This window comes from Astatotilapia calliptera, chromosome 14 (assembly GCF_964374335.1).
Source record: "Astatotilapia calliptera chromosome 14, fAstCal68.1, whole genome shotgun sequence".
NCBI classification, from domain to species: Eukaryota; Metazoa; Chordata; class Actinopteri; order Cichliformes; family Cichlidae; genus Astatotilapia; species Astatotilapia calliptera.
In genome coordinates, this window is record NC_137435.1 from 7,472,521 (window position 1) to 7,499,216 (window position 26,696).

At 39.7% G+C, this 26,696-nt stretch overlaps 1 protein-coding gene across 4 annotated transcripts in view; it reads left to right on the forward strand.

Moving 5' to 3' along the window:
- Nucleotides 1-26,696, forward strand: part of arhgap42b (Rho GTPase activating protein 42b) — an 80,594-nt gene that overhangs the window by 34,760 nt on the left and 19,138 nt on the right. For all 4 annotated transcript variants that reach the window (XM_080288371.1, XM_026193698.2, XM_080288373.1 and 1 more), the window contains exons 4-9: nucleotides 10,301-10,372; nucleotides 22,378-22,479; nucleotides 22,706-22,816; nucleotides 24,177-24,281; nucleotides 24,910-25,039; nucleotides 25,395-25,495. In XM_080288371.1, the coding sequence (XP_080144497.1) occupies nucleotides 10,301-10,372; nucleotides 22,378-22,479; nucleotides 22,706-22,816; nucleotides 24,177-24,281; nucleotides 24,910-25,039; nucleotides 25,395-25,495 (621 nt within the window). The remainder of the gene's footprint in view (nucleotides 1-10,300; nucleotides 10,373-22,377; nucleotides 22,480-22,705; nucleotides 22,817-24,176; nucleotides 24,282-24,909; nucleotides 25,040-25,394; nucleotides 25,496-26,696) is intronic.

Consider the following 26,696-nt stretch of genomic DNA (forward strand, 5'->3'; position numbering starts at 1 on the left):
CCCAGTTGATTCCCCTGAATTCCCCTCCAACCATCAGAGAAATAGTGAAAATGGTTAAAGTTCTGCATGGTTTGAGAAGGTTCAGCATTGTTGAGCATGGATGGCATTAAGGAGAAGAAGGGCAGTGCCCTGATGTTGGGGCTCTTGGAGTGATATCCATGTCCCCTGGGATAAGGCTGCGCTGAAAAACACATTGAGTTTTCATGGTGTTGTTGCTTCTTTTTTTATATTTTGGTTACCTTAAGAGCAGCATAATATATTTGGGGGTTGGGAACAACTGAATTGCAGTTACTTTAAAGAACAGGCATGCATAAACACATCAGTAGATAAATAGCCCAAATATTTTAGTCACCTTTTGCACAAATGTTCGCTTTGATTGCAGTTTGCCTTTATATTCGAAATGAAAACAGTAACTCAAGCAGCGCAGTAGCTCAGTGTCTGCTGTCACTGCTGTGTGGAGTTTCCATGTGCTTAAGTAGTTTTCCTTTGGAAGCCTGCGTTTCTTCCACTATCAAGAACTTCCAAGGTTTATTGTTCTGTCATTGTGCCCTTTATGAAGACACTAATCTGGAGATGGAAGAATAGCAGCCAACAGACATTCACAGAAGAAGACGGGTATGTTGTGGGCAGCATAATTGCCCAACTTCCCACTGCAAGACTGGAGCTGGAGTCTATTCTTAAATTTTCCAGACTGCAACTACTCCTCCACAGTTATTTAAAGGAGTATCAAGAGCATTAAAATGCAATGTATACAATGTCAATATATATATATTTGTGTGTGTGTGTGTGAGAGAGAGAGAGGGAAATACACTTCTCAAATTCATTTCCCCCTTTATTAAAGAAAAGCATTCCCTAATAGTCCCTCAGCTGCATGTGATGCATTTATTCCCCATATTGAATTTCCTTTGGTTTACAAGTCATTCACAGACATGCAATTATACATATTTTGTGTCTTTGCCTGACATTAAATGCAAAAAGTGTGTCTGTGGTGAGCAATATGCTGCTGCTGTTTTCCCAGGATTTAACAGTACAGTAATTCTGCTATGTGGGTAGCTTGTGTGCTGGCCTGTGAACTGAGGAATGTCCCGTTGACCCTGAAACAACACAGTGAAATAAAGGCAGTCATTGTTCTGAGGCACATTCATGGTGGCTTGTTTAATGAAAGTCTGAAAAGTATTTGGAGTGAACATCATCAAACCGTTGTGCTACACGCCCCAAAGCTAAAGTAAACCTCAGTTAGTATGAGCAAAAATTTCTCTGGTTATCACCCACTCTGGTTAATACATGCCGGCATGCTATGGCTATGTTATTTGTTTAAGAAATCCTCCACATGCAGTGTTTGACTGAAATTCTTTATTGCAATAGATAAATGTCATTTTAATTTTAGATGTTTTCCTTAATCTACTGAGGTTTATATCAAGACTTTGTAATAATAATGGATTGCATTTTATATAGCGATTTTCGGGGCCCTCAAAGCGCTGTACAATTCCACTATTCATTCACTCACTGGTGGAGGCAAGCTACAGTTGTAGCCACAGCTGCCCTGGGGCAGACTGACAGAAGCGAGACTGCCATATCGCCCCTCTGGCCATCACCAGCAGGCGGTAGGTGAAGTGTCTTGCCCAAGGACACAACGACCAAGACTGTCCAAGCCGGGGCTCGAACCGGCAACCTTCCGGTTACAAGACGAACTGCCAACTCTTTAAGCCACGATCGCCCTACGAGTAGCCCAAATCCCCACTTTGGGATACTTTTAGGATATTTTCTTGGAAAAGAAAATATGTTCAAAGTAAAGAATCTGTCCTATTTCATGATTCATTTTCCTTCTTGTGACAGTTACTTTTTACTTCCAAATAATGTGCTAAGTAATGATAATGCTTTAACAGCATAGCCCCCCCCCTCCCAAAACCAATTTTCTCATCAAAGCAGGCCATGTTGATTGGTACTGGTGCATGGAAGTTGTGACTTCCGATCATGCAGTGAGTGATAGAAACCAGAGAAATAACCTGAAAGAGTTGAAGATTGTCACTGTTTTGAAACCAGTTCATAACACACTAGTGTGATTTCTTTCCTCTTCATTGCTCTGGTTATCTTTATGCTTTCTGCTTGTTACTGTATGTTACACTTGAGTAAAACAAGGTCACTGATTCATCTGATGGAGAGCATTTTCTCAGTGTCTGGAGACAGCTGCTTCTCCAAAAGTGTGGAAACTGAGGCAACCACCAGAAGAGCTGTTTACTGATATGATGTATTTTTCTGTTGCTGTTGTCTTTTAAGGAGACATTGAGCCTTAAATGCTTAAATGCTTCACCGTGGAAAGGAGTTTTGAGAGTGCAACATGCATGCAAGAGTTAATGCAGAATATGTTTAAAAGCTAAATGTCTGCATGTTATTTCATTAGAAGAGTGATTTCACTGGTAAAGTATGTAATAGACACGCCAGTCCAACGTGTCAGTTTGCCTCTCCAAAGCGTGAAATGGACACACATGCAGCACCAGCAGGGCGAGATAAGATATTAAAAGCCAAGAAGTCGGTAGTGAGCAAAAAAGTGGGAAGTACATTTCAGGCTCCTTAGTCGCCAGAAACGATTAAGCTAGGCAGCTAATATGTTTTTACATGAAAATATGTTAATAAGGTCTGTTTAAACACTTTCCTGTTGGCATGAAATAAAATATCTCCCTCTGCAGATTACTGCAACTTCTGCATGCGTGTACATTTCACACTTTGGAGAGACAAAGCGTGAAATGGCAAAGTGTGAAATGCACACGTGTCTGTTAAATGTTTTGCCGTGATACTGAGGCTACGTCCACACGTACACGGGTATTTTTGAAAACTGAGATGTTCCGTTTTCGTTTTAAAAAATAATCCCGTCCACACGTAAACGCAGAAATGAAGAAAAGCGCTGCTAGGAACATGCCAAAGCAACAGGTGGCGATATATTCCTAACCGTGTAGAAATGTTGGCCAATCAGAAGTCTAGAAGCCTCGGTGGGAAAAAGTAAACAAAGCTGGGGCATAGAAGCAGAACCCAGTGGTATGTGTGGAGGGACAGTAACTGTGTGTGTATATGTAAGCATTTAAACACTGCAGAGAGTACAAGTAACAGTACTGTAGAAATTTATTTCACCAAAACAATAACGTGGCACACAGTGTGACGTCAAAAAAGGCGCACACCTTTGACGCTGCGCTTTCTCCGTTTTTCTCGTCCACACGTATATGCAAAAATGGAGTTTTTGAAAATATCCACCCTGGCAGGCGTTTTTAGAAATCTCAGTTTTCAGTGACTGAAAATGCCGTTTACGTGTGGACGAAAGGTGCAAACGCATAGAAAAATCTGCGTTTTCAAAAATACCTGGGTACGTGTGGACGTAGCCTAAAATTCATCGTCATCGTTTTAGAAAGTCTCCGTTTTGAAATGTCTGCGTTTTCAAAAGAGCGTTTTCAAACCGCTGCGTTTTTCCTTGAGGAAAACGCCGTCTCAGTGTGGACGGAAGGCCAAAACGGAGAGAAAACGATGCGCTTTCAAACGAAAACGCATTAGTGTGGACGTAGTCTGAGGCTACATCCCGGGTATTTTTGAAAACGCAGATTTTTCTATGTGTTTGCACCTTTCGTCCACACGTAAACGGCGTTTTTGGTCACTGAAAACACAGATTTTTAAAAACTCCTGCCAGGGTGGATATTTTTTGAAAACTCAGTTTTTGCGTTTACGTGTGGACGCAGCATCAAAGGTGTGCACATTTTTTGACGTCACACTGTGTGTCAGGTTATTGTTTCGGTGAATTGAATTTCTACAATGGCGGACGAAGACAAAATACTGTTACTGTTAATTTTACTTTCTGCAGTGTTTAAATGCTTACATATACACACACAGTTACTGTCCCTCCACACATAGGACTCAGTTCTGCTTCTATGCGCCATCTTTTTTTACTCTTTCCCACGCAGGCTGACTTCTGATTGGCCAACATTTCTACACAGATAGGAATATAGCGCCACCTGCTGCTTTGGCATGTTCCTAGCAGCGTTTTCCTTTGTTTTTGGCTTTTACGTGTGGACGGGATTTTTAAAAAAACGAAAACGGAAAATCTCCGTTTTCAAAAATACCCATGTACGTGTGGGAGTAGCCTGAGATGCTCACTCACTCATTGCCAGGTGTACTAACTTTTACGGTCTTTTAAGATTTAGTATGCTAGTTAGGCTTCGACACACGGTTATTATGACGAATAAATATTACTGCTTTTTAATTACCAAGTAGCAATTTCTAAATTAATTTACAATAATGTATAAATAACCTTGTAAGATTTGCCAAAGTGTTATAGATTTTATTATTGTTTTGAGTTCCAGGTATTGCTCATATTTTAAGGTACTGGTAAGGCCCAAATGTTACTCAGGAAAACTAGGTAAGAATATCTGTTTATCACCACTTTATAAAAATCTAAAAACCTTTTCCATTTTGTGGCTCTTTTAATATTGCAGCTCTTTACCTGCAAACTGTTTGATACATAGGGATAAATGTGTGCAGACAGCAATCACAGCAGCCTCAAACTCTGGTAGCAAGAAAGGTCAAGCAGTCTCTAACTGTGCTTAAAACAAACAACAGAAAATCCTCATGGGACCCACAAACCAGCTACTATCTCCATTTCAGCAGTTTCTTTATATCCTTGCTTAACAGCTTACTCGCCAATCACATTTGTGTAGGGCAAACGTGTCACATCTATTCTCACACTGTTGTGTTACTTTGTCTGCAGTAGGTTTGCTTTTATTTCATAGCTCATAAAAGTTAGGGAAGAATAGCTTTGCAGCTTACTGCAGGTGCCACTGCTGCACTAGATAAAGATTTAGCTCAACGAGATTGTTACCCCCCTGACACACACACACACACGCACACCTTCTCTGCAAAACAATCTGCAGAGAGAATGACAGACACGCATATCTATTGCAGTCCCTCTTCTAATAAAGGTTGTATCCCATTGTCAGCATGAAATAGAAAGTTTTATTTTGTCATGATGATACGGACGATAATGTTTATTATGCATTTAACACACTGTATTAATTAGGTTTTGGGGGCTTTGCTTCCGCATCTTTAATAAGTTTGACTAATTCCTTTTTGGTTGCTGCTGCTATCACTGTGGTTATTGGTGTGGTGTTATTGTTGCTGATATTTTTATTTGATGCCGCCGGGTGTTACTAGGTGTAATACAATTCAGGACAAAGAAGTACAGACGTCTAGCACGCAGTCTTTTTTCATGTAAGGCACACCCACTCATGTTATTGCATTTAAAGGCTGCGCCAGCAGTGCTTGTTAACATTCCTCAGATAGTCATCAGCAGTATTTCTCTACTGGTTTTTACGCTTAATAAATTTGCACAATTATACATTCAAATTAGCTTCATTTCAGCCCCAAAGGCTTTAGATGACCATTTATAACTGACAGCTAAACAAAGGTGGGAACCTAAATGGGAAAATTAAATCACCTCCAAGAACGAAAGCCACTGTAAGCATGCTTAGTTAAGCCAATAACTTAATATTTATCACCAGGAGACTTATTCGTGCTGCAAAGGAAGAAGGACTGCTATTCTAGCAGATAACTAGAATCTGCTAGAATATATAGTATCTATTTGTTATATTATAACAAATAGATACTGACCAAAATCTGCTGATTGATATGATTCTTTCTTATAATATATAATACACAAATCAAACAGATTAAAATTAGGAAGTTTTTTGTATTTTTCTTGTTAGATGTTAACCATTCTGGAAAATTGTGACCTGTTTCTGTCACAGGATTTTACTAAATTGTCACAGTTGACAGATTTTCACTTGCAAGCACCCAGCGATAAAACACCTTCTTGTCAGGGCCCAGTTGGCTTTTTACAGAACTGTTTTTTCCGCCTGGAGCCACATTTTCTTGGAAAGTGTGCGTGAGGGTGAAACTGCTACAACAACAACAAACAGAAATATGCTTTTTCATTTGAAAGATAGTGCAGCACAGTGGCCGAGCGGGCTTTTATGACGCCTCTTCAGCCAGAGAAAAATGGCAAGCCCGGTGTGTATGCATGTGGGTGAGTTTGTGTGTATTCAAAAACCAAGCGATTCAGTTGATTTGCAATGAAGAAGCACGGCTTTAGGTGTATTAAGTTGGAGTTTCATTGTGAGGACGCTGTCAAAACGGAACGGGCAAAAAGCCTATAAAAGTTATTTACTGCCCTGTTATAGACTTACATACTGAAACCGGTGAGACGGCACAATATACAGTTTAATGCTAGAGTGATTATAAACTGCAAGTGAAATGCACCAACACAACCAAGGAACCACGGCCACGAGATATGCACTTTAAGCCATTCTAGACGATCTGAAACATAATAAATAATATAAATATTTGCATAGAATATGAAATGGTTTTACCCAAAATGTGTTTTAACAGCAGTTGTAAGTCATAGAGGTGAACATGAGAGGTGCTCTTCTAATAAAAGCTGGCCTAAGTAATGATTATTTACAGGCTTTCTCTGCAGTAAACATAGATTAAAGAGGAAACTTTAAAAAAGTCTGATATCCAGCAGAATATTTTTATTAAGGGAAAGATGAATGATACATGATGTTTCCAAAGGGTTTAAAGTTGATATTCACATTTAAATCGGTTCTAAAGATGTGTTTGAAAGGGGAAAATTTGAATTGGTACACTTCACAGTATTCAATTTGAGCTGGCCTTGGTGGCATTCTGGTCGGCCTCTGCAAATTAACCTCAGAGTAACACTTTTGATCTGCTTGATGTTTAGACTGGTAAAAGCAGGAGCATGGGAAATACAGCACATTGACATTCCTCTCCCTATCTGATAATGAAATTGCTTAGCGCTATTGCATCCTTTCAAGCATCACACTGTGCTCGCTCATATGGATTTAATCCTGTTGAGAGAGGCTGTTGCTGAGGGCATTCGGCACAATGCCAGTTTGAAAGTAATCCATTGAGTCTTAAATAAGATGGCCTCTTTCAAGTTTAACTGTCTGAATCAGCTTATTGGAAGATAATAATCAAAAGTGATCGGAAATCTTGAACATTTTAAATGTATTTTCCATTGCTTTGAATGTAATATGCATTAACTGACACAAGAAGTAATCACGCTCCTATTATATCTAAATCCTGTCAGATTTCAGGTAGCAGTCGCCTTCAAGGACAATTAAACTCAACAGTCATCGACTCAGAAATCCAGAGAAGAACAAACTTGGTATTTTTATCTTGCTTTCAGTCGCTTTCAAATATTAGATCATAATCTCAAAAGCCTGGAGTGCTGTGTATTTAATTGTCCTGTCTATTTAGCTGAACATGAAAAAAGTGTCGTTCTTGCTGTTGAGACGGTAGATAACACAACGACTTCAATACGACTGGAGGATTCTAACAGCTAAGAGATTATTTTTTTATATAACAGATCTGATGACCATCAAATGTCCTCTGTGCTTCTGGTGGAGTATTACTTGTAACCAAAGAGACTTGATTTATCTTACAGAGCTCCATCATGCTTTTAAACCCCATCTGGTGATGAATCATTTTGCAGGTTGCGAGATGATATTTTATATGTAAAGCACTTCCTACTTCAAATTTCCATCAAGCACCTGATTTTAGATGAAGGTTAAAGACTAAATAATAGGTTAAAATGTTCAATTTTGTTTTAATATAACCTGAAATTATTTCAAATTCCCCCAAATGTTATTTGAGTCAAAAAGAGTAGTTAAAAAAACACACAAGCTCAAGATTACTGAACAATAGATTCTCAAGGTGCCCTGTGGTATCTGGCATGAAAACCTTTGCAGCAGAGACCTTAAATCTGGGCAGATGCTAGCTTGAGCCACCACAATCAGACTTATTACAGTACATCCCCCAACTCCCTTACCAGTTCATGGTTTGTCTTTCCTCCTATTTTTAGTTGTCTTGACAAAATAATTTGGCTTACCTACTCATCCTCATCTGTTCCCTTCATGTTTAATATATGAGAGAGGGACAAGCTGTTATTCATTTATGTTTGAGTAATCACAACATTTTGCTGGAATGCTGTATGTTGTATGAGTAATTGATTATAGTATTAAACAGTAGAAGTTTCGAGATGTTGTGGTTTTGAAGTTACTGTACTTTGCAAAAGTCTTGAGCTACTCCTCATTTGTTTTATATGTTATTGGTTTCTGATTTTATGTTTTGAAGTCTGTTCTGTTTTTGTTCTGTTTTTTAGTGTTGTTACTATTAGGGCTGTTCAATATAACCATATATATCAGATGACGATATAAAAACGTCTATCGTTGCATTTTACGCTATCGTTTGTTTCGTGGTGTCGCAAAATGAACTGTTTATTGCAATATTTTTTCATTATTTTGATGGTCACTGTAGTGGCTATATTAATTTCTTAAAGTTCTCGCTCTCTCTTATATTTAATATAACCACACTACAGACAGATAAGCGCTTGTTTTTATGCGTTGTCGTTATTTCCACATAAACCTTTCACAATAAAGCTCAAGATCCTGTTGAGACTTTTCAAAATAAACTGAATCACGTGAAAGATCTAGAGTATTTACAGATGAGAAGCAAAAAAGAGCCGCCAGGTGCTAAAAAATAAACCTTAGACTCAAACAGAACAGGCTTTTCCCCGCAGCACGCCGTGTAATAAATACTCACAAAGAAAACGGCGGCTGTTACAACCTATGTCTAAAAATGTATAGTTTCATGCATCGGTTAAAACACTCGACTCCAGGTACACGACGCCCAGCTGGAAACACTTCACGCAAGACGAGCTGCCCGAGATTCACAGAATTTACAGAAAATGTTACATTTTTGTGATTTATATCGTTATCGGACGATAGATGTCTTAATATCGGGATATGAGATTTTGGTCATATCGCACAGCCCTAGTTACTGTCACCATCTTTGTTATTTAAGCCAAAGGGGGCTGTATTTTAACAAGAGTGCTAAGTTATCAGCTAATGCTGGCAAGCTAGGTTAGAAAGCTACATCCATAAACATATACAAAGAGAGATTTCTACTAATTACTTGTAACACAATAACACGATAATTTCATTCAATTATTTTCAAATTAAAACACAGTTTTCTTCTCTCGTTTCTTGACATTTACTACAGGGGCTAACTTAAAAAAAAAAATCAGCTCTAAAGCTTAACATGGGTTTCATTTGAAGCCCTTTTGAACAGCTGCAAAATTTGTGACTGTAGTGTAATCATAGTGCATTATTACAACAAGTAAAAGTTACATATTTACTCTACAAGATTTTAACATCCACATCATAAAGGGAAAATGAAAACACTGCAGGCTAAAGAGATTGCATCTTCCTTTTCAAGTCACTCATTCTGGTTGGGTTTGGAGCTGACAGGGTTATTTTTAGACAGTGAAAATATGCTATGATTAATGGTTCAAAACAAAGACTCCATCTCGAGAAAGTCTGTGTTCAGAGGACTGTAGCTGGGAAGCTGATAGTCATTCTGAGCTGACACCACTAAATTAGTGCTGTTATCATAGATGTATCATAGAGCCCAGCCCTTAGTTTATCACTGGACAGAATAACACCTTAAATCAACCTTAGAGGCATGTCATTTATGGCAGTGCTTCCTGTGCTCCACCAGTGGTGGGTGAAAGCTCATACACAGAAAATTCAGAAGCACCTTAATGGCACCTTTTTGAACTGCTCACCTGCAGTTCAACATAGACAGTAATTGACACAGTGTATCTCAGCTTTTCAGTTTCTGTCTGGAATAAAAGCGGAGTGACTCCTCCAGAGACCTTTTTTCCGGTCACAGAAGAGGTCACCAGTATGTAGAGACATACTTCAAAAATTTAAATGCATTGCCAATTGAACTTGTAGAGCTGTGCTGCTGCACTGTGTTATAACTCACCAAGATTTGACAATACTGGTGCATCAAAGCTCATATAAAAAGGCTCCGTTTTTGTCTGCCTTGCAAGACTATTGTTGAGTGCTTTATCTCATAGATCTGCTGCACTCATTTCGGTTCCGTGCAGTCACACATTGTTCATTGTCGCTGGCTTAAGAAATATTATTAAATGTGATTGCTCCATCTTCCACGTGTATTTTCAACTGTGTTCGACTTAAGCTGAATGATTCCATAATTTCCTGTGGGGCACATTTGTAGACCAAGCTTATTGTTAAAAAAGTGAATGCCTGCCAGATTACATTTTTGTGATATTTTCTTTCTAATAATTCTTTTTGAAATAGTCTGAAGACTCTGGTTCTATCTTTCAGTCAAACTGACGTCTGTCTGTATCACTGCTTTCTTATGATTTTCATTTCAGATTCAGAATGCAGATGATGTGTTGATTACTCCTTTGGAAAAATTTCGTAAGGAGCAAATCGGCGCTGCGAAGGTAAGAGACCACCTACATGTGCAATTAGTAGCTGAACAGCGCAGGATATTTCATGTATTCTGACACGCTCACCTCCTCTCCTAAGCCCCTTCATTTTCACTACAGTATGTAAATCATTAATTAAAAGTAAAATGTGACACTACCAAGAGAAGTGCCCTGCCCCTAATTAATGAGGCTAGTAGGGGGTATAAACAAATGTGTTGCTCTGCAATTGTGATCTTAAACGGTATTAACTCTTTTTAGTTTTCTATAGTAGTTAGTTTATATTCATTAAAACAAGACATATTGGACATTTACTATTTCTGTATCCAACTATGTTAATTAGCACAAACTACATTTGACAGATTCCCCATTTTGAAAACCACATTAATAATACAATACTTTATCCCATGCCATATTTCACTTCATTTTAATATAAAAATAAACTTTTTTGTGCTGTGAAAAGGGCACTGCACGATAAAATTCTAGCTGCAAACTTTCAGCATCTAATATATTTCACCTTCACCCATTTTATAATCAGATTACTTTAAACCTGATACGTATAATGCAGTCCTCACTAACCTATTGCATACAGGCTTTTGATATCAGTAGGGGTGTTGCTTGAAGGCATCCTGGTTCCACAGTGGACATGTTGTTGAGGCTGAAGCTGACTGCAAAGAACAGTGTGGGTTTGTTGCCACAAGCCATGCTTTCATTCCTGGCCAACGCAAAGGCATAAAATGAAAGTACAGCAGCTTGTTTGTGGTTATTCCCTTGGTGAGATCACACATGAACAAGCTTGTAGAATGCAAGCCTTTGCACTGCTCTCTCACACAGTTTGCAAGTTCATTCCTAACTTTATATTGAACTATGAATCATTTGCACATCTTTACACAACCCTGACCCCTGTGATGGTCAACCTAGCCTCAAAGTTAGACTCGCACATTTTGATTTATTTCACATGACTTGACAGCCACTGGTCTGTAAAAGCAGTCACCTTACTGTACGTCCAAAATAATGGAACAATCTCTCTTCACAGCGCTGAGGTGTGAACATAAATCATCTCCTTCTTCTGTCCAGGCCAAATAACCGATGTCACTTCATGTCTTAGGCATCACATGTATCTACCATAATGAAAAAGCACATTTTGCTTCCATTTCTTTCTCTCACTTCCCCATCACAGTGTTCAGTGCAATTGCATTGACTGACTATGTTTATAAAATAGTTCCTTAAAAGCCACAGCCCCTGTCACTCCCACTGCTGCTTATTTCCTCCGACCACTTTCTCCTAATGGCTCTCTCCTCCTACGGCCTATCCCCCGCTAAACATTAGCCCAACTAGAGTGAGATAAAAGGCTGACATCATGAGTGGCTGAGCAACTTTCCACTGTTCCGAGAATCTGGAGAGATCTGCAGGCTGTCTGACCCTTCCAGTTACTGCATTTCATGTCTGAGAACATAAGGTGGACAAATTGGGAGCTCTTGCCTTATATGGGTGTGCTTCGAGTAATCCCAAAGAGGTTACGTACCACTGTATCAGCTTCTTAGGCACAAGCACAACACTTCCATAGCAGCAACTCACTAGCAGATTGACTGCAGCACTATAGGACATATTAGGCACGGTCTGCTTAGCACAAGGCTGATCCAAATGTTTGGAATGAACCCCCTCAAACTTCAGTGCAGTCTACTGTAAATACACATGCTTCCAGAACTCAAACAATCACATATTTTCACCGGAGCACCATATGCACTGGCTGCCAGACTGTGATGTAGAACTGAAATTGTTGTTACACTTCTTCTTTTTACTCTCAGGTATATGTTTCTGTTGCTTTCCCAGGTAACACAAACAATACTTTCAGAACTGAAATAAGAATCGAGAATGATCCTAGTTTCTGTTTATTTATACTGCTACAGTGACCACAGTTTACTTAATGGAGAGTAAATATGATGAACAGTTTGCTTTGTTCACCATGTTTAGTGTTCAACTTCTAAAACATCTGTAATATTCATTTGTGTTTAATGAATATTCATTAATATTTTATGATTTATTTATTTTTTCAAAAGTGGGCCTGAAGTGTCACATAGAGCTGATGTTAAATTAGTACTAGAAAGCTTTGTGCACATTTAGGGGGGCAATGTGTGTGTATTTAGTGGTTGTCAGACCTTGAAATTTAAATAGGCCCCAGGGACACTTTGTCAAGGAAATACCAGGGGGTGTCTGACTGTGGGTGGCATTCTTCCTGTCGGAAGTTTTGACACTATTATATTTCCTTCAAAGATTGTCTTCAACATTAGGGGCACTGTGGGGGTCCCACACTTACTGAGTGTGAGGAATTAGTGCAAATAGACCCAATTGGGATACAGATGGCCACCAATGATTTGCAAGGTCCTACTGTACAAAGCGTGGTTAGACATCAGATGATTCTTAACTAGATTAGATATGACTTTTCCATCTATGCTGCATAATCCTAAAATATGCTGCTGAGTCAAGGGATCAATTAAAGTGGCCTGGGGATACACCTGCCAGCTGTGGCCAAAACCTTTGCAATCACACAGATAGGAACAGTATATTTTTATACCTTCATTAACCTTGGAATTTTTCAATCAGTCACTAGATGTAGGTAAGTGCCTCTTTGCGTGCACATGACTGAGAACTTTTACTTGTATCCAATATACTTTAAATTGTATTAAAATACTGGAAAACAGGGCTGGCCCACAGACAGTATAAAAGATGATTATAGCTACAGTGATGTCAACTGCTGATTTCTAAAGTCCTGTTTTTGAGCCTGAAGATAAGCGTTTTCATCGTTAGCATCTCGGTTTCAAAGAACAGGATGTAACAAAGAGGAATGGACTGACTGTAAAGCTGCTTGCTCATTGGCTAATGACTCGTCAATCATAAGTAGTTAGCTAATCAGCATACCATAGACAAGTCTAAACATAGTGTGGCCAAGATTTACAAAGAAGTTCTACTGAGAGCATAAACTCATCAGATCAGTCTTCAGATCCCTTCTAGTGTAATGCAGTGTAGGATGACTTTGTGTAACGCCATAGAGTAGCCAATTATGAAGTGTTTTTTACACTAAAAAATAAATGACATTTCATTTAGAGAGTTTCAAAAAAGTTCAACTTATCCATAATTATATTAGGGATTTTTGAGCTATTTAAAAGCGAGAAATAACTAGATCCTTCCGTTAGCCATTGCTAGCAACAAGCCAACAATTAGCTTTCCGTAAAAGCATGGGTTATGGCAGTGGGAAAAGATGGTGAATTCTCCTGTCAGCTCATAGTTTTGGTCCTGTCTGCCTGATTTAATCTTGCTTGCTCACCTGGCACTGGATCCCAGAATTGACAATGGAATGTTCCATGCAGTACAATCCACGGAGGTGGACTTAACATGTTTTTATATTACAGACTAGACACTGTCTGGCCTTACAAGAGCCAAAGAAGACAAACTGCCTTTACTACCCTGCTCTTTTAGCTCTCATCGCAGCCCTGAAAATGTGAAGTGAGCATACCTCCCCCACCAGCAGAACTTTTGAAACACTTCATTTTGAAAAGAAAAAAAAACAAAAAACCCTGGGCAACATAGAGTTGTACACGTTTATGTGTCACTACTTCATTAACTATTCACAACAATCAATTAGTTGAAGCACAGACAAGCTGGTCGGGCGTCAGGAGCTGTCAAACACACAAACAGATTCACACTTTTACTGTGAAATAATTTGTTACGCAGCAGCTGTCTGATCAGACAAGTCTGAATATTTTTATGTTAAAAGTCTGATCCATTTATTAAAGTTAAAAATATTTGTTTCAGTTTCCCCCTTAAATTCAAAGTCAGTAACAGCAGTTGTGGTTATGTGGTTATATTATTGCACAGATGTTAACCATAAAAAGTGGGACCTCTCAGAATATTAGTACTTATAAAAACATGGGAGCAGGCAGTCTGATAATGAACTAGTTAGGGTGTTATTATTGTCTTGTTAAACTTCACAGAAGAGATGTTTCCTCTCAAACATATAGTGTTATCGTTCTATCTGATTTATTTCAAGGGCCAGTTAATCCAAATTACCAAAGCAGAGTTGACAAGCTTCAAATATCATCATCATATCATTTCCCTCCACAGCCCACAAGAATTGTTTTTAAGTATTCTTGTAAGCCATTGTTTACTGCTTAAGATTACACTGACCATGATAGAGAACAGACTATAGAAAAGAGTAGCAAACTAATATGAGATAAACTGGTGCCATGCGTTGGTTTTCCTTCTCTCCTTAATTTTTCTGAGCCACCAGGTGCCCTTGAACCAAAGTGTGATAAAATATTTTTTATCATTTTCCAAAATTCTCAGGATGTTGAAGATCCCCTCCAGACTCCTTTGTTGATATTCACTTTGAATATTAATTTATGTCTGATATACTTTTTTTTCAAATAAAAAAAAATATATAAGATATGCAGACTCAGGTTTCCACATAGTCCCCTGGCTCTGCAAGAGTTCCCAGATCTGAATATCAGATAAGCCTGCACTTTTGTTACAGCTTGCCTGGTAAGGAAGCACATTTTGTAGCGGTTTAACTAGCAAATTTAATAAAACGTATTAAACAAGATAACGTAATTTTAATAGATGACAAAAATATAAAAATGATTGAATGTGAAAGGCAGTAGAATCTTTTGTATTGGATGCATTTGAGCGTGGATATAGTTTGTCTGAGTTGCACAAAAACAACATGAAGGAGCTAAAAAGAAAGTGAGAGGGTAAATATAGGGCAGCCAGGCGAGCCGACTACCAGCACCGGTTTTATAGCCTGCCCACCTAGGTATCTAAAACACATGCCGAGGAAAGGAATGTTGAGAGTAAAAACTAGGGGTCATCACAGCCTCGCACTTGTCATACTAGGACTGGACTGCAAAAGAATTTTAATGGCAGAAAGTCCTGTTTACTGGCAGAGAATTTCAGCACATCTGAGTTTCCCATTGTCAATAGAAGATTTTAAAAAGGACTTTGGGTTTGACACAAAGTTAAACTCCAGATTCCAACCAAGTAGAGGTTGCTCTGTTCTGGGAAACTGCATAATTAAACACCCCGAACTTACTGATGAGTATACTTTTTAATATTTATTGAAAATTTATATTATGATAGGCCGGGTACATCAAAAGCAAGAAAACTTCAAATAACAGTGACTGCAACTGATTGTTAAAGTTATAGCCAATATATTAGTTGTTGACAGATTAATTAATTATGCTTTGACCTTTTCACTACATTGTGCTTATAGACTGTGGTTGTGTTTGTTCGCTATACGAGAACGACACATCACAGCTGTATTAACATAAAAATCCATTGTATAATCAATGAAGGAAGTGCTGTCCTAGATACTATGCATTGCATAAAAAGGTTAGCAGCCTGTCAGTTATTAGTGTCGTAGTGATTTATCAAAAAATGCACAAGGCGATAAGGTAAGAAGAACAAAACGAGCTTTGAAAACATTTCTCCTAAGAACTTGAGATGACAGCACCGCAGATGATGCAGAGACTCAAACTTTGTGGTGCAAAAACAACAAAACGCATGAATAATGCGATGCAGATTGAATACATTTCTTTTTGTTATTCTCGTATCTGTTCCATCACTTCCCACTGTGCCCTACCCAATAAAGCAGAAACACTATTAAAACAATCTTTCTGAAAGTAATTACTTTTTCTCCTGATCATCAGAATTTCACAAGGCAGTAGACCTTGAGAGGTCGGTCTTTACCTGTTTTAAGGCAGCAGCCGTTCGCTGTAAATATATAAGATATTGCCTTTCGCAAAAGAAGTATATTAAATCAGATTATGCGCAAACAGTGAAATCATCCCGAAAAAGAAGAAGGATGCCTACAAGCATAAAGAAAAATTTAACATGAAAGATGGCGCTGAGTGCAGCTGCTGTGATAGCTTTGTCCCAGCTCATTGATAAGAAAGGCAGTAAGAGTTTGGTAATATTTTGCCCTGTTATCCTGAAATAGATCAAACCATCTGAGACGGTTGGCTTTGTGAAATCAACTATGTTCTTCAGTCTGAAATATTTGTAGGAGGTAACATTATATAAACTAGCAAGGCCAGGCCTGCAGTGCTTGTTTATTCTTCATTATATCATTTTATATAGTGTGACAGTAAACACAGCTGAAAGTGTTTGTTACATTAATAACTTCTTAAAATGCTAATTTGTCTAGTTTCTTCAGATTTCGATGAAACAACACCAAACAACAAACTATGGCAGAAAAAAACAGTTTGGCATCAGCAGAGAAGATTTTGCCGAAAAGAGACGTTTTTCTTCCCGTAACCCACTTACTCAACTCTGCTGCTCAACCCACAAATGCAATTTCCTTACACATTTGGCAGCATTTAGGGGGGGGAAAAAAGCTTCCAACAGTACCCTGCGATAATACATGATTCCCAACATTTCTTTCAACCGTTGCATTGAATAGGGGTATTGGGCTGTGAGGGCTGTGAATTTCTTTTTTTTTTTCTTTTTTTTTTTGCCTGTCCCGTTTGGCTCTTTTGCCATCAGAATTGTTGTCTAAAGGCAAAGAAAGATGCCCAACGGATTTACTTTACCAAATTGACCATCCCAGCCTTGCCGTAATGGTCCATTTGAGTCACCTTTTATTGTTTATTTTATTTTCACTTACTGAATATGGGACAGACTTGACTGGGGGAAAGAAGGGGAGAAAGAAAGAGGGAAAGAGAAACAGCTGAGAAGAGGGACGGGGGAGAAGGGCAAAAACCAAAAACCAACAGAATGAGCAGAAAAAGAAAAAAAAGAAGAAAAAAAGAAAAAAAATGCATATATCAATCACCTGGGTCACCTGCTGAGAAAGAAAAAAGAAAACAAGCAGAAGAGAACAAGAGTAATAGAATAAACAACATCACAATGATATATGGGAATATGACAGTAAATACTAAATATTAAACATTATTGTGCAGCACATAAGATCAACAGAACACAGTGTGCTTTGAGGTAGGAGCCAAAAAGGGTGTAGTTTGTGGGTGTGATCACCCATGTGTACACCTGTGAGCATGGATGCGTTTGTTTTTTGTTTTTTAAAAGGTTCCTTCATGTAATGATCTGCTAGAGGGTGTGGGGGGGCCACAGCCCCGTCCTCCAGGGCATGAAGCAGGTATGGAGGAGATCAAAACATCCAGACATCCAGAGGCCCCCAGAACACAAGAGACCAAGGAAGACCAACAGAGGGGCAGCCGCGCCACTGTCCCAGAAAGAGCTGAGGAGAGTCCCAGATGAGGGCTCACTCAGCAGCCGTGGAGCAGAAGCCAGGGGGAGTTGCAGTGACGCGCCCGTGAGCTCCGCCGGCAGCCAGCCGTGCCTGAGTGACCGAGCCCCAGGCCGGGAGGCCGGGGGCACCCCACCTCCGAAGTGGCCCGAGCAAGCCCCAGGCTCCAGGCCCCGATAAGCGGCCGCCAAGGAGTGAGCCGGTGTGTACCTGGACGCCCATCCCCGGACACAAAGAACCACCAACGCACCGATGTCTGAGGGAGTCCGCCACTGGCAGGGGAAGTGGTGGTAGGGGGAGATAGGCCTCCAAACCTTGGAGGGCCTAAGATGTCCCCAGAGAGGTGGCGCCTGACACCCAACCTGACATATAGACACAGAAATACAGGCACACACATATACAAACATCCATCCCACCCTCATGCTCTCATATGCACTTACTCCACACTCAACCAACGTGGAGACAGACATAAAGAGACGCTGTACACACGATCACACTCCCCAAGCGTAGTCTAAGCCCCGGGTCTAGGTACCCTTGCCCCTGGAGGGGGGAACTGCACCCAGACCCAGGTGGTGTTACCCTTTTCCCTGCGGTGGGGGGAGGCAGACCGCCCCGACTCCGCAGCAGCAGGGAGGCCCCACACTCCAGACTGCAGTCGGACCGCCAACTCCTCCTCCTAGCCCCCCCGCTCCAGCAGGTCGCAGAGAATGGGGGTGAGAGAAGACTCCAAACCTCCCTCCACCCGCTCATTGTAGTGTTGATGCATGTGTGTTCTAAGGTGCATTTAAAACCCAGGAGGGCATGGAGCTACCTGCCAGAGAGCAGCAGGTAAGCGCATGGTCCCTCCTGCTGGCCCTCAATGTCTACGTGTATTTAACATTGAGAGGTGGGCAACGATGCCAGGGGTGAGGTGTACACCCTGATGGTACTTTGGATTCCGTGTATCGTGCCCACCCCCAAGATCCTATATGTATGTGTAATGGGAGCGTGAGTAATGTGAATGTCTAAGTTGTGGGATAAAATTGAGGCAGAGGCAGCCAGAAGGGGACAGGGGGGGGGCCTCCTCTGCACCCTGGTGACACACCCCTACTCCAAGGTCCTGCATGTGTGGGTGGTTGTGGTGGAGCGGGAAGAGGGAGGCAGCTGGAGATGGGGAGGGAAGGAAGGGAGGGGCAAGTGACCCCTCCCTGGGGCCAGCTCCCCCGCTGACCCCAGTAGGCACCCCCATACTCCGCGACCCACCAGGGAAAGGGGGCCCAGGCCAATCCTGGGCTGTGAATTTCTAATGGTACTGGTACCAACTGCTAAATTTCTGGAATCAACACAAAGCTGACTGGAATCAAATTTATAACATATCAATTTTAACTGTGATTTTTTAAAAATATTCATTACTTAGATGCAAAACCCTGCTAAAGATACTGAATAACTTGCTTGTTACCTTAAAAGTAATTTGCGTGGCCTGAGAGAACTTCTTAGTCACAGACTTAGTCATGAGCCAAGCTGACCTATGATATAATCCAAAACAAATAATCATCAAATCTGTCATCTTATTAGGAAGTTCCAAATGTCCAAATGATTCAAGTTGTTTTTCCCTATTTCTTATCTCTAGATTAGGTGGTAAGATGGTAAGAGGAAAGCTTCGCTTGACCTTGATGGGAGAGATGCCTAAGGGATCCTTACAATACAGACCTACTGCATATTCAAGGAAAGCTTGTCAAAAGATTTTCTTTTCCAGAGTATAATAAGAAAAAGCTTTTTGGAGATATAAAGATACCAGCGTTTTTCTTGCTGCATCTTTATTCAGCCTTTAAAAGTTGGTCTGTGATATACCAAGAAAATCCCACTGTGAAATGGAAAGGCATGCATACTATATTGCGAACTCTTATCTTTATCACTTTAAAGCCAGAAAACAAAGGGACTGATGAATATTGTTTAGACTAAAGCTTTGCGTTTTGCCTCACACACGAAGGATATTTTCTCTGTTTTTTTTTAAACTGCAGAAGCAGATGTTGTAATTATTTCATACTAATTGGCCAACTTCTTGTCTTCTCAGCAGGTGGGATATCAGGTAAAGATGGAGACAATTATTTATTTATTTATTTATGTGGACCACATCCAGCTCCTGTGTGGTGAAATCACACATCAAAATAACCCAGCTATTGCTATTTAATCACCATTCTGGACCCCTGGTCCAATTAGCTGCCTCTAGTGAGCTCATAGAGATTTGTTTTAAAGTTTTCCCTTTCATGTCACTGCTCAGAGAATCCGTTTAAAATGAACAAGCGAAGAGATATCCCGCATGTGATTCCTCGCTAGACATTGATGTTTGTGTTCTTCTAGGATGGACAGAAATGAGGAAGTGTAGTGTGATAGCTGGGGTTCTTTCCTCTGCATACACGTGCACAGAAACGTTCGACCTCCCTTGCCGCTTGCATCTGTTACCATGGCGATGAGAGGCGTAGAAATGATGGCCCTGAGGCTCGTTAGGGCCACTGTCAAAACTAGCGATGTGCAGCTAGTGTCCAAATATTCCTCCTGCAGTCTTCATATCTGTTCTCAGCATCCTTTCTATAGCAAACTGAGAAGTCCTGATGACCAAAAAAAAAGCCGCCTGCAGTTTTTCCTCATCGCTTTCCTCCCTGCAATGTTACATTAGCAATTAGCAAAGTTACCCATACTACAGCTGCCATCAAAGCGCTCTTAACAGCAACATTAGACTTTTCTAGTTAGAAATTCCACTACAGAGCAATCTGCATCAGAATATTCTCTTCCTGCATCTGATTTATTCATGAGAGCGAACAAAGCAATCAGATGAGGAAATCTCCCAAGTGATAGGTTCATGTGTGTTTTGTGCACCACAGAGTGTCGGGAAGTGCTTTGACTTTATTCATTCCCAGCTAGATGATTACTCTCCAACGCTGGCATTAGTTTGTGTTAGAAACTCCCACTTTGCATGTGCTTGAGGGTATACATATATATATATATCCACCCCAATGTCTTATGTCCCCACATGTTGGGCTTCAAAGCCTTTTCCTTGCACTGCAACTACCTTCTCTTGAAGACTTTTTGCAATTTAAATGCTCATATTCCACTCTGATTGCACAGACATATCCAGGGGCTGGGGGGTATGATCAACACATGGACAAACCAAGAAACACCTGGTGTTCTGCTAGGGTATCATTATGGTAGCACCAGTTTATACACGTCCTGCTTGGATCAAAACAAAGCAGTGCACTTTGGTGACTTAATCAGGCTGGCTATGCCTCACATATTCACTGTAGCTCTGAGTCACTGCCTGCACTTTGTAAGTGTGAAAGAGTTAGGCCAGACAGACAGAGAGAGGTTTGTTTTTGGGTGGTTTTTTTTGTGAGGACTTTTCTGGTGTGCTCACACTGGTCAGCAGCGCTGGGAGATTCCTGCTGTGACTGTGGGGCTCAGCTAAACCTAAAGCTCTTAATTTAATGTGATCTCCAGTGTGTGTGTGCATGTGCGTCCGTGCGTTTGTGTGCATGTTTGTGTTTTCCCCAGGGCTTCTGCTGTATGCGTGCTCACAGAATAATGTCACATCACAGTGGCAGAGAAGACAGTCAGCTACCTTTTGTTCTCTAATAAAAAAAAAACCTTAAGGGAAATTTATTTCCTGTCAGCTGACATCATTTTTAATCATATATTTATTTTCTCATCCACCTGTGTATTTCTTTTTCTTTGTTTCAGGAAAGAGTGCTTATATACAACAGATTTTGTTTCCCCTCCCTCATTGCAGAAGAGATTATTTATGAGTAGACGTGATAAGAAAGATGAAAATGAGATGCTACTACATTAAATTATCTATTGATTTGATTTTATTCTTGTTGTATGTTGAAATGTTACCATGTCTTACTGTGAATTCCTCCACAGTTTTATTTCTGAGGTTTGCTGGGGCTGAACGCTGTTCTAGGTCATATCAGTAGCTAGCCGATTAGACTTGCTAAATTTCAGGGCCATGGGAATGAAAATAAACAAGAAGGATCTGGTTACAGTGGCCGTTTCCTCACACTTTCCCCAGCCCCCGCTTATTCTGCCTCTCCGCTCCTCTTTATGAATGTTTGCATTGCGAGATGAGCTTTAAGTAGGCAAAGCTTGGTTTAGAGGTCAGACTTGCAGATGAGGCATTTGAATGTCCTCACTGAGACAGGTTTTCACTGCTTGGGCATTTTGATTAAGTACTATAAAAAGGATCTTCTGGGGGGCAAAATGTTTAATTTCTTTGTTCGTGTACTTTATGGATCGGCATCTCACATGAAAAGCCCATTTCCTGCGCCTTCTTCAGAGTCTTCTGAAACATGCTGACTGAATTCTGGGACTTGTAACTGTTGAGACTGACTTGTGTCTGTCAGTGGATAGCAAAGCAGAACAAGAAAAGAGATGCTAACATCAACTGGTCAGCTATGTGACAGTGCCAGAAGCATTATGCTATGTGTGATTTACAGTGCTGTGGGTTTCACTGTGAAGTTATGTACCTGCCTGTGAATAACAGTGCATTATTCTCACATGACCCATCGATATGCCGACATTGTCTGCTCCTCTGTGCGTTTGTTATAAGCCACTTTCAAGACATGCAATAATCTAGTGTCAGAAATTTTTAATTACATGTGGCAAATGGCATGAGAAACTGTAGTTAGACCTCCACCTAGTGGCAATCCATTCCCACACCCCCAGATCGGGGAATAAGTGACACATTTCTGGTAATGTTTAAGCCTTTCATGTGTCTTGTGAACCTTTTTAGGAGGGGAAGAAAAAGTTCGATAAAGAAACAGAGAAATACTACTCTACACTTGAGAGACACCTCAGCTTGTCATCCAAAAAGAAGGAAGCATATCTGCAGGAGGTAAAAAGAAAAACAAATTTTCTCATCCTGCAAACGTGTCTTTGAATAATGCAGTTTTATGGTCAGCCGAGTGTCTTTGGAAAATAAGCTGTTTGTGTGCTTTGCTGTGCTCCTTACCCCTCTCTCTAACAACAGACTGTTTCCACGTGGTGATACAGACATTAACTCCTAGGTTGACGCTTGTCGTTGTTGTGGCACTAACCCTGGTTTGTTTGCTCGTTCTCAGGCTGACATGCAGATTGACAAGGAGAGACAACTCTTTTATGATGCGTCCCTTGAGTATGTCTTCAAAATACAAGAAGTGCAAGAAAAGAAGAAATTTGAGTTTGTCGAGCCAGTAAGTGAAGTGCCAGTTTTATATATTTCTCTGCTAAATTAGTTTTGCATTTTAAAGATGAAGGAGTACATTTTCATGCTTTGATATATTTTATTTGTAGTCAAAATACCACCAGATCTCTGTAACTACTACTACATTTCTTTTTTTTTTAATGTCTATCATCCTGGAGTGAAGGCAGGTGCATTTATACAACACTCACAGGAACATAACCACACTTGTATATCCCACGCATTTGTCATCTTCATCACAAATTCTTTGTAATGTAGTTGATCCATTTGGGGAAGCTTGTGGGTAAAATTAGATGAAGTATCGGCTGTCAAACAAAAGAAGACAGAGTGCTAGTGCAAATCAAAGGCTTTATGAAAGCCCCTGCTTTATAGATATGTAGAGTCGATTTTAACATCTTTAGTGCAGATGCTACCAGGAAACATTAAATTTGCTTCCTATTAAATGTCTGGGAATGTGAGATGGGTGCAAAGTAGCTGTTTCAGACGTCCTACTCCCATTTGTTTACATCCACTGGCAACTTACCCACAACCCTGGCCCAAAAATGTAAATCTCCGGGCCCCAGGTAGTGCTCAAAATATGACAAGGCTCAACCTTGTGTGTGATGAATCTGGGCAAAGAAAAGATGGTTCATCCTTGAACATTTGATATACCAAGCCTCAGCCCAGAAATCAAATCAGTGGTTGTGTCTGAAGGTTTTACTGAAAGCAACTCCATGTTTGTGGACCACACTTGTTCACGCAAGAGATGGCATCAGTTTGTTTCTCTGTAACAGTAGATCTTTATGCTTTATTTATGTGTGTATTTATTTATTAATATATTTAGATGTATCCACAATGGCCATGGATGTTTGTGTGTTCTACAAAAAACAAGATCAATATCTGTCTGCCATAAAAGCCGAAAACTTTTTTAAAATTTGGGTTTTTTTTCCACTAATATACTTTTTTCAGTTTTCTGCTTGTCAGTACAAAAATGTTCAATAAATTATCGATTTAAAATTAATGAGACTCAAATTCCTTCAACATGAGATTTAAAAGTGAACATCAACAATGTAACAAAAAATTCTGACAAAATGATTGGTAGAATAGAAAACAATGTACATATCATTGAGATGACATTATCATAATAAGTGCATCGTTATCAAATAATAATAACAATAGAAAAACGTCCGGATTACTTATGTTATAGGTAGGATATTCTATTATATGCTATTATAAATGTTTTCGGTGTGTAGAATGGATGTTCTGTTTTACAAGATGCCTTTAAAAAAACACTTGCCCATGTAAATAGGCAATCAAGTTCTTGTAATGTTTATTAACTCGATAATTCACCAATAAATATTGTTCCATTCCAGCTCCTGGCCTTTCTTCAGGGTTTGTTTACATTCTACCATGAAGGATATGAGCTGGCTCACGAATTTGAGCCGTATAAACAGCAGCTCCAGTTCAACCTACAAAACGTAAGTCTCAACACCTCAGGGGTTGTACACAAAGGCAACCAGCCACGTAATCAGATTCTGCAGCTTATCACACCCTGATATAACAAGCGGAGTTTTCACAAATGGATAGCTGTGTGATTAAATGAAATTCTTTGCTGCGCCGAGGATCGATATTTTCAGTGTTGCATTGCAGGCAGTAACTGTAGGCCATTTTATGGTGTGTCAAAAAAGACTTGGGAGTAAAAGTCTAGTTGCTGCAGTGCCGCCTTGTTCCATCACTATGTCCTCTCTACTTAGGTCCTGATGGTTCAAACATCTCTCTGACCCAATATGTCAGTTCTGTTGCCCTTACAGTTTCCACTCGGTAACCCTCTCTCGGATGCAAAGATTTCTGATGGTTACTGGATGAATGGAGGCTGCTTCACCACTCTCTGAGATATTAAATGGCCTGATGTTGACCTTTATGACTCCAAATAAGAGGCTGACATCTTCAAGATCGTGTTCTAATTTTAAATGACCTAAAAAGTATTATTTAAAAAGTCTAATGATAGTTTTTATTTATTTGTTCTTTGAGAAAAAATAGATGTGTTTTTATTTTGAGAGATCAGAGATAACACAATGATAACATAACCCTAAATTTCCCACACAGACACGAAACAACTTTGTGAGCACCAAGCAGGAAGTGGAGAAGCTGATGAAGAGGATAAGGTCGGCAGATCAGGACTATAAACCACCCGGGCAGTGGACGATGGAAGGCTTCTTGTATGTCCAGGAGAAACGTGAGTCTTCCTAGCTGTGCTCCCAGCCATCCAGGCCATCTCACTCCCCTTCACTTTCAAGTGAATGGTTTTACATCCATCACCATAAACATGTCTCGAGTTCTCCCAGGCCTCTGCCGAAGAGATCCACTCACACAGAACTCATAATTCATCCTGTTTACGGATTCACTTTGATGTGCTCTCAAATGGGGGAGTTACCACAAATGGTAGATTATTATCAGCAGCAATAAACAACTTTTGATTTATCACACTAAAATTGCAAATTGATTTTCAGAAGTCTTTCCAGAAGCCTGTGATTCAGTGAAAAATTATTTTGCCTCAACTAGTGTTTTCTTCTGCATTTGTTCTGTCCTAGGTCCTCTGGGATGCACTTGGACACGTCACTACTGCACTTATGAGAAAAGCAGCAAAACATTCACCATGAGCAACACTGAAAACAAGTCAGCTGGGAAACAGGTACTTTACATTCACTTTATTTTGTTTAGTTTAACATTTGCACGATAAAAAGCTAAGAAAAGAAGGAGCAGAGTGTAATCTGTGTGAAAAAAAGAGGCTTAAAGGCATGGTTTGTCCCGGGAGGAGAAAACGGAAAATGCCAGATTGACAAAACTGCAAATTAGGCGTAGAAGACAAAAGACTCGTTACGTCAAGGCAAACAAACATGTTTTATTTTTAAATAACAAAATGAACAAACAACACCGCAGGGGAATTCAAGGAATGAAAATAGTCCGTTAAACTAAACAGTTATAGTATCTTGCTTTCTAAGTGATCTGATGAATGTTTACTTCCTTTGTAGGAATTTATCGCTATGACTTAATGACACTTCATGTAGATCAAATGATAACTGATAATTATTTCACATTTTATGTATTAGATGAAAAAAGGTTCCAATCAATCCTTTTTTTGTATGTAGTAATTGGATGATGATATGGAGTAACTTCCACAGGGAATACTGCTTAGCGCTGCTGCGTCAGGTGCAAACCGACTGAAAATGTCAGCATGGTTTTGAAGTGTTTAGCTATCGCAGTTTAACCTTTTGTTATTTTTCACAAAAAAGTATTTGTAGAAATACAGGTTCCAGTGACGATAACAAAAAATATGTGCACTTCAGTGCCACACAGATTAAAAAATTATGAAAACATACTTTTAAAGAACTCCAGTAAACTTCAAGGGAGAAATTATATAAAAAAAATATCCACATAACTGTGAGTTTCCATGCATTTTTCTGCACATGTTACAGATATGGCTACATTCTGATTTACTAATGATCTCGGTTTCTTTTTATTTTTAAATAAAATCGAATAAAACACAGAAACCCACACACAGATGGAGAGGGAGAATATAAAGCCCAAAGCCAATGCAGGTGCAGGCGTATTTTTATCCACATATCTGGTTTGCTGCAGTTGGCTACAGTCAGTCTTACTGGCGTGCACAGGGGAGGATGTGCTGTATGTGAGATATGGCTAATTCTCAGAAAGAAAGAACAAAATCCGTTCAGGAGGTAATTGAATTGATACTTTCAGCTGACACTGAAGGCCTCTAATGGGAAATGAAAAACAAGGTCAATGATATAATGTAATTTTAAAACTATATTTTCGCGTGTTTAAAATCAAGATAATTGAAATAAAAGCTCTGCTTCTTGATAAGTGGATGATAT